At 38.6% G+C, this 17,391-nt stretch overlaps 1 protein-coding gene across 11 annotated transcripts in view; it reads right to left on the reverse strand.

The window, feature by feature from the left end:
• MYO9A (myosin IXA) overlaps positions 1–17,391 on the reverse strand; it is a 251,933-nt gene that overhangs the window by 149,241 nt on the left and 85,301 nt on the right. For all 11 annotated transcript variants that reach the window (XM_033109669.1, XM_033109671.1, XM_033109670.1 and 8 more), the window contains exons 11-12: positions 15,490–15,624; positions 7,952–8,073 (exon numbers count right to left, since the gene is read on the reverse strand). In XM_033109669.1, the coding sequence (XP_032965560.1) occupies positions 7,952–8,073; positions 15,490–15,624 (257 nt within the window). The remainder of the gene's footprint in view (positions 1–7,951; positions 8,074–15,489; positions 15,625–17,391) is intronic.

Below are 17,391 nucleotides of genomic sequence, written 5' to 3' on the forward strand. Positions count from 1 at the left end.
TTTGAGTTAATTTTGATATATGGTGACAGATGGCAGTCTAGTTTCAGTTTTTTACAGATGGCTTTCCAATTTTGCCAACAGCATTTATTGAAGAGGCTTTCTTTTCTCCATTGTATGTTCTTAGCTCCTTTGTCAAAACTTAACTGCCCATATATATGTGGGTTTATTTCTGGGTTTTCAATTCTATTCCATTTGTCTGTGACTGTTTTTCTGCGAATACCATGTTGTTCTGATTATTGCTGCTCTGTAGTACAAGCTGAAGTCAGGGAGTGTGATACCTCCAGCATTATTCTTTTTTCTTAGGAGTGCTTTGGCTATTCAGGGTTTTTGTGATTCCATATAAATCTGATGATTTTTTTTGTTCTATTTAATGTCACTGGGGGGCAGCCAGTTAGCTCAGTTGGTTAGAGCGTGTGCTCTTAACAAGGTTGCAGGTTTGATTCCCACATGAGCCAGTGAGTTGTGCTCTCCACAACTAGACTGAAGACAACAAATTGAGCTGAACTGCAGCTGCGCTGCTGGTGGGTGGCCAGATGGCTCAGTTGGTTAGAACACGTGCTCTTAACAATAAGGTTCCTGGTTCGATTCCCTCCATGGGATGGTGGGCTGCACCCCCGCAACTAGATTGAAAATGGCGACTGGACTTGGAGCTGAGCTGCGCCCTCCACAACTAGATTGAAGGACAATGACTTGACTTGGAGCTGACGGGCCCTGGAAAAAACACACTGTTACCGAGTAAAACAAATAAATAAATACATACATACATAAATTTTTTTAAAAAAACATCACTGCGATTTTGATGGGGATTGCATTAAATTTATATATATTGCTTTGGGTAATATTGCCATTCTAACTATGTTGATTCTTTCAATCTATGAACACAGAATGTCTTTCCATTTCTGTGTATCTCCAATTTCTTTTAAAAATTTGTCTTATATTTTTCAATGTATAGGTCCTTCACATCTTTTGTTAAGTTTATCCTAGGTATTTTATTCTTTTTGTTCCTATTACAAAAAAAATTGTTTTCTTCATTTCTTTTTTTTTTTAATTTCATTGTTAGTATATAGGAATTCAATGGATTTATATTTCCCCCTTTCTTCTGCCTCCCCATCCCCACTACGGTTCAAGCCACTGTTTCTCAGTCTAGCTGTGTAGGAAACAGCTCCCTGGCCCATGCTGGTAGTATTTATGAGCCTTGCACTGCCCCCGGCTGAGGCAGTAAGTCGCCAGTCGTTGGTTAGTCCCTCACAGCAGCTCACGACAGCTCTTGCCGGCTGCCAGCCACTCACAAAGCTGCCAGCCACTCACACTGACTGCAGCCACTCATGCTGGCCACCGGCTGCTCATGGCAGCACACAGTAGCCCATGGCAGCACACAGCAGCTCACGGCTGCTCATGCTGGCTGCCAGCCACTCACAGTGGCCGCCGGCCACTCCTGGCAGCACATGGTAGCCCCGCTCCAGGGAGAACTGTTGTTCACAATCTTAGCTGTAGAGGGCGCAGCTCATTGGCCCATGTGGGAATCGAACCGGAGACCTCAGCATTAGGAGCACGGAGCTCCAACCACCTGAGCCACAGGCCTGGCCCTCAATGGATTTTTGTACATTGCTTTTGTAGCCAGCAAATTTACTACATCTATTTATTGTTTCTAACAGCTTTTTGGTGGAGTCTTTAGGGTTTTCTAAATAATGATGTTATCTGTAAAAAGTGACTATTTAGCTTTATCATTCCCAATTCAGATGCCTTTTATTTCTTTCTCTTCCCTGACAGCTCTGGCTAGAACTTCCAATATGATGTTGAAAAGCAGAGATGATAGGGGACAACCCTGTCTTGTTCCTGAATGAAGAACAAAATGCTTCAGTTTTTCGCCGTTAATTATGGTACTAGCTGAGGGTCTGTCATATGTGGCCTTTATTATGTTATTTTCCTTCTATATCCATTTTATTAAGAGTTTTAATCATCAATGGATATTGTATCTTGTCAAATGCTTTTTCTGCATCTATTGATATAATCATATGATTTTATTAGTCAGAATTCTTTTACTTTTTTTATGTGGTGTATCACAATGATCGATTTCTCTGTGTTGAACCATCCTTGTGCCCCTGGGATGAACCCCACTTGATCGTGATGTATAATCTTTTAAATGCATTATTGTATTCAATTTGCTAGAATTTTACTTAGGATTTTTACCAAAGATGTGTATTCACCAAAGATACTGGTCTGTAATTTTCTTTTTTTGTGTTACCCTTACCAGGTTTTGGTATCAGAGTAAAGTTGGCATCATAAAATGAATTAGAAAGTACTGCCTCTTCTTCAATGTTTTGGAAGAGTTTCAGGATGACAGGTATTAGATCCTCTTTGAATGTTTGCTAGAATTCATTAGTGAAGCCATCTGGTCCTGAACTTTTTCTTTTGGGAAGGTGTTGGACGACTGATTCCATTTCCTTATTGTTGATGGGTCTATTTAGATTTTCCAGTTCTTCACAATTCAGTCTAAGAAGGCTGTAGGCTTCTAAGACCATGTCCATTTCTTCTAGGTTATTGAATTTGGTGGCATATAGTCCTTCAGAGTATTCCTGGATGATTCTTTGTAGTTCTGTGGCATCCGTGATAATTTCCCCTTTCATTTCTGATTTTGTGACTTTTCTTTTTCCTATTGTCTTTTTATTCTCTATTTCATTTAGTTCTGCTCTGATTTTTATTATTTCCTTCCTTCCGCTGACTTTAGGTTTCATTTGTTCTTCTTTCTCTAGTTCTTTGAAGTGTAACATGAGGTTGTGAAATGGGGATTTTTCTACTTTCTTAAGATAAGCCCATAATGATATAAATTTCCCTCTTATTACTGCTTTCGCTGCATCCCAACAATTTTGATAGGATGTATTCTCATTCTTATTTGTTTCTACGTATCTTTTGATCTCTCCTCTTACATGTGTCTTTTAAGGCTGGTATTTCCTTATTGATTTTCTGTTTGGATGATCTATCCATAGCTGTCAATGATGTATTTAGGTCCCTTACTATTACTGTGTTTTGTTCAATTTCTCCCTTTAGTTTTGTTAGTAGTTGCTTTGTATATTTTGGTGCTCCATGATTGGGGGCATATATGTTGATAAGTGTTATGTCTTCATGCTCTCTTGTCCCCTTTATCATTACGAAATGTCCATCTTTGTCTCTTTTTACCCTTTTTATCCTGAAGTCGGTTTACTCTGATGTAAGTATGGTTACGCCTGCTTTTCTCTGGATACCATCTGCTTGGAGTATTGATTTCCACCCTTTCACTTTCAGTCTATGTTTACCCTTGTAGCTGAGATGCATCTTTTGGAGAAAGCATATGGTTAGGTTTTGTTTTTTGATCCAATATGCTACTCTGTGCCTTTTTATTGGTGAGTTCAGTCCATTTACATTTAGAATGCTTATTGATATATGTGGATTTCCTAGATCCATTTTGTTTTTTGTTTTCTGATATCTCAGCATCTCCACTGTTTGCCTTTTTGTTGCTGTCTGTTATTTTAATGTGATGGCATTCTATTATTTTTCTCTCTTTTTCCCTTTTTTTATGTTATATATCTCCGTTCTGGATTTTTTTGAGTGGTTACCATTAAGGTTTTGTAAAAGGAAGTTCCATATTTACAGTAATCCTTTTTCTTCAGCATGTTTCTTGTCTCCATTCCCCCTTGAAGATTCAGACATTCACTCTTTTCCCCTGCTATGTCTTTGTCACAAGTTGTCCCCATATATCCTGTGAATTGATTTCTGAGTTACAGTAGCAAGTTATCTTTTTCATTTTCCTTTTTTTAAAAAGTGTTTTTATCTTCTTTACCCTTTGTGTTATGCTTAAGTGTATAGGGCTCTATTTTGTGTCGGGGTTGCTATTTCCTTCTTCTGTCTGTCTATTCATAATGTTGCTCATGGTTTTGTATTCTTTTGCTTTTGTGTATCATGTCAAATAATCTCCTTCAGTATTTCCTGTAATGCAGGTCATATGTTAGAAAATTCCCTCAGCTTCTGTATGTCTGGAAAGTTGTTTATTCTTTCTTCATAAACAAAGGATATCTTTGTATTGTTGGCTCATAATTTCTCTCTTTTGATAGTTTGAACATTTGATTCTACTCCCTCATGGTTTGTAGGATTTCTGCTGAAAAGTCTGATGATAGTCTAACGGGCTATCTGTTATAGGTTACAGTTTTACTTCCCCACGCTGCCTTGAGAATTCTTTCTTTGTCATTAATTTTTGACAATACAGTGTGGCTTAGAGGAGACCTGTTGGGACTGAGGTAATTAGGTGTTCTGTTTCTTTCTTGGATTCAAGAATCCAGGTCTTTCCACAAGTTTGGGAAGTTCTCATCAACTATTTGTTTGAATATACTCTATTGCCTTCTGCTTCTCTTTGCCTTCCGGTATGCCCATTATTTTTATGTTGCTCTTTCTAATGAAGTCAGAAAATTCTTGTAGAGTTCTTTCATTTCTTTTAACTCTCAAGCTTCTCTCTTCTTCTGTGTCATTTCCAGATTTCTATCTTCGATATCAATAATTCTTTCCTCCATCTGATCAGCTCTATTACCTAAGCAGGCTATTTCATTCTTCACTTCTTTTATTGAGTTCTTCATCTCCAGAATTTGTTTGATTCTTTTATAATGTTTCTATGGTAAAACATTCACTTTGTTCTTTGTGTTCCTGAGTTCATTAAACTGCCTGTCTGTGTTTTCTTGCATCTCATTGAGTTTTTCCACAACAATCTTGAATTCTGTCATTTAAGTCACATATTTCTATGTCTTTAAGTTCATTTTCTTTTAGAGCTGCCTTGCTACTTTGGTTATTCACAGCAATTAATGAATAATTACTTCTCTTCTTACACACCTACAGGAGTGGGTTCTGCAGTAGGTTGATATGAAGGTCTTTCTTTTACCTTCCAGTAGGTGTTGCTGGAATGTTTTATTTTCCCTCCCACTGCAGTGTTTTATCTTGTCTCATACTGTAGTGTTTTATTCTCTTGCACTGTTCCAGCTTCTCATGTGATGGGGGGTTTCCTGAAGGTGGGCTTCTTCTCTGTGAGTAGGTCACCTACTCAGAACACCGCCTCCGTGGGAGGATGTAGAAGGCAAGAGAGTTCTGAGCTTCTGAAATCCCAAGGCTATCCCTGCGGTCCAATGCAACGCCTGTGTGTCGCAGTGGCTCTGGTTGCCCCCACAGGGAACTGACCAGAAAGCTGGGGGCAAGGTGGCCTATGCCAGTAGCTGGTGTGTTTGTGACTCCAAGCAATGGCAATGACCAGGCCACAGATGTCTAGTCCCTAGAGCTCTTTCCCTATCACTAGAATTAGTCACATTGTGGATCTGTCACCCCAGTTCTCAGGACTGTAAATTTTGTTATTTAATCTGATATTGCTACCGTTTCTTCTGGAGCCTGCTTCTAATACTGATAGGGTGGGGGTAGGGCAAACTCTTGCTGGTGGGGGAAGTCGGCCGGACTACGTGTATTTGTTTTTTGTTTTCTGCCGGGCAATTAGGGCCTAAACTACAGTTCTCTCCCAAGGTCTCAGCTCCGAACGCTGAGTTCAGCTATATTATATGCTGATCCCTCAGGTAGGACTTTGGACCACAGGAAGTGTGCCTGCAGTCTAGATTCTTCCCTTTGCCAAGACCACAATGAGCTCCAGACTGCGTCCCACAGCCCACAGCCCTGGTCTCTGTATTTCCCCCTTCCCTGATCACCCAATTTCCTCCTTCCCTGATCACCAAATTTCCCACCTTCAGATGACTCAATGTGCGGATCTCTCAGAAGTGACTGTGTATTGTTTAAGTTATCCCTTCTTGAATTACAGATATTCAGTTTGTTGTAACTTCCAGGGGAGATTTCAAGAAGCATTCCTCATGCCACCATTTCTGTGATGTAATCTGTAATGTTTTTATTTGACAGAAATTGCCGTATACCAGAAGCAATGTGTGACACGAAGCCTTTGTTATGATTAACAAACACGGTAAATGCTGCAGCCGAGTGCAATCCAGCGGAAAGGCAGGGATCTTCAATACGGGAAGCAGCACACTGAACCTTAGTAATAGCGTGTGACAAGTTTCAACTTGTTCAGTGCAGTCAATCAGGTGTGAGCTACAGTTGAGTTGTGTGTTTTAAAGTGTGCCGTAAATCATCCTCCATCATGACAATGCTCCTAGTATACAGCAATATGTGTTAAATAAAAACATTATGCTGTGTCCTCATCCACCTTATTTACCGGACCTGGCACCATGAGACTTCTGGCTCTTCCCAAAGTCAAAATGATTCAGGACATGGAGGCAGCCACGACAGCGCAACTAAAGACACTCATGAAAGAGGATTTCCAGAACTCCTTCAAAAAGTGCCAAGAACGATGGGTAAGTGTGTTCAAAGCGAGGGGGGAGTATTTTGAGGGGGATTAATGGCAATATGTCTTTTACTGTAATAATTTTAATTTAAACATTCACCATATTGTTTGATCACACCTCATATAGCAGACATTATCATTTCTCATTATCATTTCCTTTTTGCATGACGGAAAACTGAGGACCAAAGATATTAAGAGATTTACCAAAGGTAGTTAATATACTGGGATACAACCCTGAAATTCTAACTCTGCAGCCTAAGTATTAACGGAAAGCAATAAAGGACAACACATTAAAGCACAGGACAATTAGTCAGAAATATCTGGAGAGTACTGAAAAGAATCTTAAGTCCATCCTTTAGTACCTATATGATCTGTTTCTAGAATTGCTTAAAACATTTTTATTCTTTTTGTTACCAAAAAATACCTCAAACAAAAAGAACTGCTTATCATTTCATATCAACCATATTGACTCTCAAGACTGAATACCAAACTACCTATGAAGCTTTCCAAAATAAAATACACAAGAGGTAAGGTACTCAAGCAGAGTTAAGAACTACTAACCTTACAATTTTGTGTTTTAGGGCATATAGAGCAAAACAAGAACCTTTTACACAACTGTGGCCATAAAATTAAAATATTTTTTGTGTTAACTGTGTTTTCTTCATTTACAGTAATGGAAATTGACCAGTGATAGAGTGGGTAGATATAACTGTTAGCAGTCTCCAATATATTTTGCATTCTGCCATATTAATGTATATACCAATTCTGTTATGTTTATGGCATACTAATAGAGTGACAAAACTTACATACAAACCAGGATATTCTGAGAGTAAAAGGAGGCATCTTTAATAATTAAACTGGACAACCAGTCATAAACATTAGATTGTCCCACACAAACATGATGTATGAATATCCTAGCTATAATAGTAAATCCCCATTATTTTATATCCTAATTTAATGAGTACAATATTAAGCTAGGTATCAGGTGATCTAATTCAATTTCTAAATAATTTACTAAAGAGTCATAGAAAACCCACACATTCTCCTTCACTTCAGTTTCTCCAATTTTAGATTTGCTGTCTTTTAGGATAACTTAACAATAAAGAATACTTTATAGAGCACTGAGAACACTCTGGAAGATGCTACATGAAGCTTTATTTCTGAAGCTTATAGGTTTGGTATACTGAACAGTGTTGACACAGGATGGTAAATATTTGGAATATGCTGCCACTTACCACCTGCAGAGCCGTGGCAGCATCACTAATCTATCGTGATGTGCTTTTCTGCTAAACATGAAAATAGCAAACATATTGCACACATAAAACTCAATTTAAGAAGATAGAAACACACAACAGTAAAACAAATTAATGCCAACAAATTTAACATCAAAGTGGCTAAGTAGAAGAAATCTGGAAAAAAAAATTTCTAATGAGTTCAATGGTGAAGTCCATTCAATTTTCCTAGAAACACATGAAAAAAACGCATAAAAGGGAAACTTTGGCTCTTTATTTAATAACATAAAAAGAAAGCTTAGGACTTAAGAAAACGTGAAAAGCCCAAATGGTCAAAAACAAATTTGAAAAGAATAATACTCACTTGCTTTCTTCATCCAGAAGATGGAGCAGTCCTGTTGGTTTCTTGCTGATAAGATTTATGCAACAGGTGTTATCGATATAATCTATATTGTGCCAGCTGATACCTTCAGTTCTATATTCCTCCTAGTAAATAACAAATTAACAATTTATTCATCAAAGACAGAAAAGTTTTTACCAGCCTTAAGAAAATAGTCTAAACCTTTCTTTTTAAAATCATTAATCCACACAATGGAATAATGTACAATTTCAGTTGTATAAAATCTTGACCTATGTATGTATGTTTCCTTTAAAAAGTACATGCAATCAAACTTTTTGGTTAGAATTCTATTTGTGATACCACTCAGATCAAAATTTAGGGCTGGATTTGGTTTATCCACACTGTCTGATGACTGCACTAAGGAAAAACATAAAACAAGGAAGCCTAATTTCTCCCACATGACTCTAATTCATAAAAAAGGACCAATTATTTGTTTCATCATCAACAATGAATTTAATAAAACTATCTGTGGAAGTGGAGAACCATCACCTCCAGTGATCTCTGGTATAAGTCATATGGAATTCATACACAATTAACTTTGGCAAAACTAAAACTCTTAGAATATTAATTAAAAAAAAGTTTGCAAATTCCAAGATTTAAAAACTGGAGCAACATTTCAGAACCCTCTTATGAAGCCCCCATATTCCCTACTATTTCTCTGTACTTGGAAATCCCTGTCATGTTTTTACTTTAGACTGCTTTTCAGAAAGATGCCCCTGAAAATCTAAACGAGATACATTTCTACACTGTAGTGAGTTAGGCACCAAGTAAATATCCTGTTCACATGATGGTTTTAGTATTCCTTGACAACGCTTGCACACTTCTCTGCAAATATGATGGTTTTACAAAATAATGGTTTTGTACTTTTATAATTCTTTATTATCATCATCTTGTAAATAAAAATGACCCTAATATACACTATAGTTATTCTAATTGGGAAAGATAAATGCTTAAATTCTTTCCTTTTAATTAAAAATTTCACAAGTAAGTAATTGCTATATAAAAGTCACCTCAAAGTGGTGCTAAGAAAGTTGTTTTTGTTTTTCCATTTCCTCTTTTTCACAGCATGGGTAGCAAGTGTACTTGGTAGTACAAGCGTATGGATTTTTATACACATTACTAGCGATCCAAACTCCTTCTTTATCCTTTCCTCCCAATGACAATTCAAATCTTCTTGCCTAAAATTAACTATTATCCTAACTTCTAATACCATTGGCAAGATTCACCTGTTTAAAAATATTATATACAGTGGATCCAAGACGGCAGAAAAAGACGGTACTTGCTTCCTTCCATGAACACATTAAAATTACAACTAAATTATATAACAATCAACCTGGAGAACCACCTGAAGTCTGATGAACAGAAGATTTATAACAAAGAAGCATGTGGAGACTGGTAGGAGAAATGGAGATGCATAATGGGCTGACCCCAAACCACTGTGTAGCTGTTGAGAATCAAAAGGGGTATCTTGGTCATAGAGATTCCTCCAGGAGTAGCAAGGGTCTCCAACCCCACACCAGGCTCCCCAGCCCAGAGTACCAGTGCCAGAAAGAGGAGCCCCACAACATCTGGCTGTAAAAAACAGCGGGGATTCAGACCATCCAGGTGGGATGGAAGGCTGCGGGAAACCTAGACAGTCTTTGAAATCACGTGCACAGGTGCACTCACTCACAGACACTCAGACTGGCCTCCTGGAGGGACAGTGACTTGGTGGGCATTAAAGGCACTCAGGAGATAGACTGAGATGTGTGGCTCTGGGCCAAGGAACAGAAAACAGTCGCCATTTTCCCCGTGTGGGGTCCTGCTTCCCTGCAGACCTCAGATAAGTGCCATCTTTCCTGTGCTAAGCTTTCCCTCAACAGGCCAAATCTGAACCTGAATTGGTCTGGTGAGCTCCGCTGCTCCATCCTGCGGACTCCCTGGAACCCCACCCCACCCAACTTCCAAAAGGCCAGAGACACTTTCTTGGTGAGCAGCCAGCCCCACCCACACTGCACTCTTTCTTGGAAAACTACTGAAGTCCATGGGCCCCAGGCAGGTGCTGACTGGCCTCGGTGTGCTCTGACACTTTTGCTGATAGCTCCAGGCTCAGCACTGGCACCAAACTAGAATCTACATTAAACTGGTTACCACAATTCTTCCCACTCTAATGACTCTGTGAGGCCCTGTCTCATCCAACTTGCATACCACACGAGGCTTTAATGAGTGGCTGAACCTTAAGGAAACTGGCAGGTGACAGGAGGCCTCGGGATGTCCTGGTGTTTTGCAGAGCTACCCCAGGCCCGCTACTGGTGGCAGACATGCTCCGTTCACAGTGGGGCCTCTCCCACGTACCTCCAGGTTTCCCACAGGGAACGAAAAACTGCGGATCACTTTGTAGCTGCTACCAGGCAGTACCCCATCAGTTTGTAGCTGCTACCAGGTAGTACCCCAACTGGTCACAGGCAGTAGGTGACCTAGGCCTGCACCTCCCAAGATGCCCCAGAACCAGCCTTCTTGGAGGCTGGCTTCAGACCACAACAGAGCACCGCCCAATTAGCCCCACAAGTGGCATATACAAAAGCTGATCACAACAGGTACCAGAGCCCACTGGGGTGAATCCCGCTGAAGCAAATCCCACTCAGTAGGGTAAGCCTCCCGCATAGTAGCCCGAAGCTGTGGACATGGCCAAACCCCACAGCCAGTCAGCATGAGGGTAAAGCCCACCCACTGACATACCAACAGTAATCAAGGCTCAACTATAACAGGAGGGCACACAAGAGACAGTTGTGAAGCACCGAGAGAGCAGGTGGCCAGGAGAACTGTTCCAGGGCACCTACTATGTAAGGCCACCCAGCCAAGACTGGGAGACACAGCAGATCTACCCAGTAAATAGAAATAAACACAGAGAGGCAGCCAAAATGAGGAAACAAAGAAATATGACCCAAATGAAAGAACAGAAAACTCCAGAAAAATAACTAAATGAAATGGAGGCAACCTACCAGAGTTCAAAACAATGGCTATTGTGAGAACTTCAACAAAGAGACAGAAAGCATAAAATGGGGCATAGAAACCATTAAACAAATCAACAAAAAATCCAACCAGTTAGAAGTGAAGAACACAATTACTGAAACTAAGAATGCACTAGAAGGAACCACCAGCAAACTACATGAGGCAGAAGATCTAATCAGCAATTTGCAAGACAAGTTAACAGAAAAAAACCAATCAGAACACCAAACAGAAAAAAGAACCCCCAAAACTGAGGATATGTTAAGAGACCTATGGGACAACATCAAGCATAACAACATTCACATCATAGGAGTACCAAAAGAAGAAGAAAGCAAGAGATTGAGAACCTATTTGAAGAAATAATGACTGAAAACTTTCCTAACCTGGCAAAGGTGATAGACATACAAGTACAGGAAGCAAAGAGAGCTCCAAACAAGATGAACCCAAAGAGGACTTCACCAAGAAACATTATAATTAAAATGGCAAAGGTTAAACGCAAAGAGAGAACCCTAAGAGCAGGAAGAAAAAGGTAACTAGTAACTTATAAGGGAGCTCCCATAAGATTGTCAGCTGATTTCTCAACAGAAACTTTGCAGACCAGAAGGGATTGGCACAAAACATTCAACATGAGGGCCGGCCTGGTGGCTCAGGAGGTTAGAGCTCCATGCTTCTAGCTCCGGAGGCTGCCGGTTCGATTCCTACATGGGCCAGTGGGCTCTCAACCACAAGGTTGCCAGTTCAATTCCTTGAGTCCCGCAAGGGATGGTGGGCTCCGCCCCCTGCAACTAATATTGAACACGGCACCTTGAGCTGAGCTGCCTCCCAGATGGCTCAGTTGGTTGGAGCGAGGGCTCTCAACCACAAGGTTGCCAGTTCGATTCCTCAACTCCCGCAAGGGTTGGTGGGCTGAGCCCCCTGCAACTAGCAATGGCAACTGGACCTGGAGCTGAGCTGCGCCCTCCACAACTAAGACTGAAAGGACAACAACTTGAAGCTGAATGGCACCCTCCACGGCTGGGATTGAAAGGACAACAACTTGACTTGGAAAAAAAAAGTCCTGGAAGTACACACTGTTCCCCAGTGAAGTCCTGTTCCCCTTCCCCAAGAAAAAAAAACAACAACATTCAACATGACGAAAAGCAAGGACTATAACCAAGGGTACTCTACCCAGCAAGGCTATCATTTAAAATTGAAGGAGAAATAAAGAGCTTCCCAGACAAGAAAATGCTATTATGATCACTATTAGATTATGATCTCCTCAAATAAGATCCCTGCACTCTAAATTTCTATCTTCAATGCCTAGCACAGTGCCTAACACAATTGTTATTCAATTTACTGATGAATCAATGACCTGAAGGATAATTCTGAACAAGTAAGGGAAATAAGACAGCAGTAGCGTGAGTGGCCGGCAGCCAGTGTGAGTGGCCAGCAACCATCGTGAGCTGCCCTGGGCTGCCGTGAGCTGCAAACCGACGACAACCGGCGACCGACTTCCTCAGCCGGGGGGGGGGGGGGGGGGGGGGGGGTGGGGAGCACAAGACTCATAATACCAGCATGATACAGGGAGCTGTGTCCTACACAACTAGACTGAGAAACAACGGCTTCAATCGGAGTGGGGATGGGAGGCGAGGCGGAAGAAGGGGGGCGGGGGGGGAAGGAGACAGCAGTATTACAAATGACAACAGGAAATATATTTTTAGATCACCTCTTTTGGTCTGTCTCTTACTCCCCATTATGTCTACACTAAACCTTGATTCAGGACTCTGATCACTTGCCCACACTACTTCAGCAGGCTCCCAGATTACATCCTTCACTCCAGTTCGCCTCTTTTCAGTCCATCTTCCACAGTTGTAATTCAAATCCTCTGCTAAATATACTTCAAATGCTTCCTCCTTCTCTAAAAGAAAAATTCTAATCTCTGCATGATACACAAGGCCCACAACTATCTGACCCTAGGCTATTTCATCAAACTTATCTTTCTTCCTGCCTGCATCCTCATATCCTATATTTTGGCTGTAATGAAGTATTTTCAGCCATCCACTTCATGCCTCACAGTTTATAGGATAGTGTTATTTTTGTTTAAAATATCATTTCTTCATTGACAATGTTGTGAGCTCAACCTTCTATTCAAAACTATATTCTAGAATCACCCCTGGGAAATCTTTGCAGACTTTCTGAAAGTTCTAATCAACGTCATCCTTTCTACTGCTATTTTACCTTATATCTGATTATAGCACTTATTATCCTGCATGACAATTATTACATCCCATGTGTCTATGTACTACTTTTGTACAAAATTTAGAGGTGAAACTTCAGTAATCAAGATTTTCAAGATGTTTCCTCCCAAAGCATCTTTGATACTTTTCTATTTCTATCTTATTTTTTCAAAAAATTTTATCTACTTAACTGATTTTGTATTCAGTTGAATTTAACAAATAGTCACCAGGTACCCATCTCATACTAGGTACCACTGATACACAAATAAATAAAACACTTAATATTCAAAATGCCTTAAGTCTCTTATTCTCAGTAAATCCATTTTAAGTGGAAAAATATGAGGATGAAGACAAAGGAAGAATAAAATACAGGAGATGGCAAAGAGGTGTAAGGTTTCTAAATTTTCCAGAAATTACATCAAAACCGCACCCATTACATCACAAATTACAGAAGAGCACACTGAGACTTGAAAGAAAAAAATAAACATGCCTTAGAATCTAGTCTTCTGATCTATAATTCCACCACACTGCCCAAAATTATGACATTCAGAGTAGTAAATCAATAAGAATCACCCACCCACTCCCAAGTAGTTTTGAACACATTGTACACGAACTGTAATATTGTACTTTTATAGATGTTTTGAGGTAAGGCATTTCTTGTGGCTCCCCCATGTCTAACCTAGACTTCTAGAAAAGGTAAGAAAATTTCAGTTTACAACGGAATACATTTCCTCTTCAAAAGCAATTTAACCAGTCTTTGGTTTAACGATCCACAGAGCAAGTGATGCTTTGTTTTGTAAAATATAGAACACCGCCAACAAAATGCATTATCCAGCCCTCCAACATATATACCATGTTTTCCCAAAAATAAGACCTAGCTGGACCATCAGCTCTAATGTGTCTTTTGGAGCAAAAATTAATATAAGACCGGGTCTTATATAATGTAATGTAATATAATATAATACCCGGTCTTACATTAATTTTTGCTCCAAAAGACACATTAGAACTGATGGTCCGGCTAGATCTTATTTTTGGGGAAACACGTTACAAGAGATTAAAAATACTAACTCACTCATACATCATCCAGTTAAAAAGAACACTGAACTAAGTCAAAAACAATCCCCCAGCTTAGCTTTTGGTTAAAAGCCAGAATTATGGAACCAGAGTGTTAAGATTTGAATACCGGCTTTGGGCATCATGTGTAAAACTGGAATAAAAATAACAGTACCCACCTGATAAACAGTAGGCACTACATAATGGTAGCTAATATTATAACAAATAGTACTATCTTTTAACAGCTCTATCAAAGGGTCTAGCTAAAAGTGTTAAAAACTCTAAGCATTCATCAAAATGACTAGACTATATAAACCTTTAAGCAAAATAGAAGTGCTTCAAGCTAAAAGAGAGGGCAACAAGCCCCAATGATAGGAAAGATCTTTCTTTTTTCTTTTCTGTTTTGTAGATCTGTTGTGGTCTTTCTGTCCATTTCATTTTTTCACCATTTCCCATGAACTGAATATGAACTCTGCTTCTGCTTATGTCCTCATAACCAAACTGAAATACTGGGCTACAATCACAACTTGTTACTGACTTCAAACCTGGCTTAGAGAAAGACCCACATTTTCTTTGACCTGCATTTAACCTAAGAATTCTCGTGGAAACTGATGGCGCGCTCTTCCTACACTAAATGGATTTGCGCTTCTCTCAAGAAATATCTAATCAGCCATTTCAGTCTCTACACAGTGTCCTGTTTCCGTGTGTCCACACTCTGAGTTGACCTGAGATTCTATTAGGAAGCTCCTCTATCCCATTCTGGAACTAAGAAATCAGAGCAATCAACAAGCATCCTTAGCACACACGGTGATCAAGTGCATGTCAGCAATGAAAAAGCCACAACACCCACAGAAACACAAAACAAAATCAGCCATTTTTCATTCACAGGGGCACTCAAACAAGCACATATTATTGAATCTACTTGGGGTCTATTAAAAAAAGAGAAAAGAAAACCCTGTATGATATGGTTCAAAACATATGCTCTGATACTATGTCATGTGCGTACACTAAAATTAAGACTACAATATCTATACTGAAATACAAGATTTAAAATGGTTATTATGACTATGAATCCAAAATGTCTGTGTTTATTTAAAGACATAAAAAAGAAATAGGTATAACTGATACATTCTACTAAATCTTAAATATACCCCCCCAAAAAATGTATGTGTTTGTATGTGTTTGTGAAGGTAGGGGGGTAAAAGAGGGGCAGGAGGGTAAGCATACATAAATTCGGGTACTCACTTGCTCCAATTTAAAGATATGCTGATTAAAGTAGTGTTGTAAACGTTCATTAGCAAAATTAATACAGAACTGCTCAAAGCTGTTATTTTCATAATCTTCAAACCCAAAAATATCAAGAACACCAATAGACAAAGTCTGTAAAACAGGAAAAAATTATGGTTAAAAAATGATGCTCAAATTTATGTCATGAATAATATCCACAATACAAGAAACAAAATGCTCTACGTTCTTCTACAGCAGTGGAGAGATTTTGCGGGGCCAATGTTGAACCAAAATATACCACAAATAAAAAGCACTTTAGTTCTCTTTATCTTCATCTTTTTTTAAATTCTAATTATCTTTTAATATCCAAAAATTTAACATGTATAACCCAAAGTATTGGTTACTCTACAGAAATGCACAAAGCAGGGTTAAGTGGCCTGTTATCTCAATCTCAAAAATCCTAAACTCCAAGAGACAAGAGAATGGAAATAGCAAGCTATGGGGAAGTCAAAAGGTTACTTAAGTAAAACTAGGGAACTCCTGGCCATACCCTATTATACCAAGAGGACCATGCAATTTTTCCTGTTTTGACTTCTACATCCCAATAGAATTCTGCTTTAAGAACCAAGCTAACAAGTATGTTTAATCAGCCTTGTGGAAGCTAGGAATAAAACTGGGTATCAGAATATGTGATTTCCTGAAGTCAAAATTTTACAAATTTTTATCAAAACAAATTGTACAAGGTTTGTATGTTGAATAGTTCTAAAAGGATTATCACAAAAAACAATCCCTTCATCCTCAATTTCTGCTCCCAAAAATCAACAACACTCCAATCTTTTCAGCTTTTTGGTATGAAATAGTATAGTATGGCATAGTATAGTATACAGTAGTACAGAGTAGCATAGAGCAGTACAGAGTAGAATAGTGTAGTGTAGTGTAATATAGTATAGTGTAGTATAGTATAATATACAAATGCTTATTCTTCTATTTCTTGATATTTTACCTGTAGAAATTATCTTCTAACTTCTTACCACGGATGATAAAGATTGAGCTCTAATAACCCCAAACCAATATTCTTCTCACCATCCCACCTCATTCTTGAAATACAGTTGTATGCCAATTGTGGTTAAATGAAAACAATTTTTCTCCACTGGTGCTAAGAGAGATACTGGGCAAACTGATGTCATCAGTGATCAATAATAATATTTTTTAATGTCTCCATTAAGAGTATTTTGTCTGATTAATTCTGCTGGCTAAATTCTAAGCCCTTATGAAAAACAGTGAAAATAATGACCTTCAAAAAAAGTCAGTTTGGTTAATTAGATTACAATTAAAATTAATATTCTAACTGCGGGCTTACACAAAGCATAAAAACTTCCTGTAAGAGCAATTTTACATTTAAGACAATAGGATTAAAGTAATAAAGATAACATTTCTAATCAGCCTGAAAAGGTAGACTATTCCATAAAAGTTGTTGAGAAATAAAAATGAATTTGAAATTATTAAAGTTAAGTATCTAAAATCTGCCATATTAAAAATAAATTCCAATTGGAATAAAAGCCTGAACATAAAAAATTATATTCTAAAAGTATGAGAATAAATATTTTATATTCTTGGGCTGGAAGAGGCCTTCCTATGTAAGAAAAATACATAAATAAAACCCAGGACAGAAAAGGAAAAGAATGACAGAATTAACTGCACAAAAATTTAAAACATATGGGCTCAAAAAAACAACATAAACAAATCTGTAAAGTTAAGAGAAAATATATGCAACATATATCAAACTATAATTCTTTGCAATATCCACAATGACTTCTAAAAAGGAATAAAAAGACAAAATGAACAACATAAAAGCAGCAAAAATATATAAAGAAATAAAATTGAGAAAACATTTGGCAATAAAATGGGATAGTTCTTATC

Source organism: Rhinolophus ferrumequinum, chromosome 6 (assembly GCF_004115265.2).
Source record: "Rhinolophus ferrumequinum isolate MPI-CBG mRhiFer1 chromosome 6, mRhiFer1_v1.p, whole genome shotgun sequence".
NCBI classification, from domain to species: Eukaryota; Metazoa; Chordata; class Mammalia; order Chiroptera; family Rhinolophidae; genus Rhinolophus; species Rhinolophus ferrumequinum.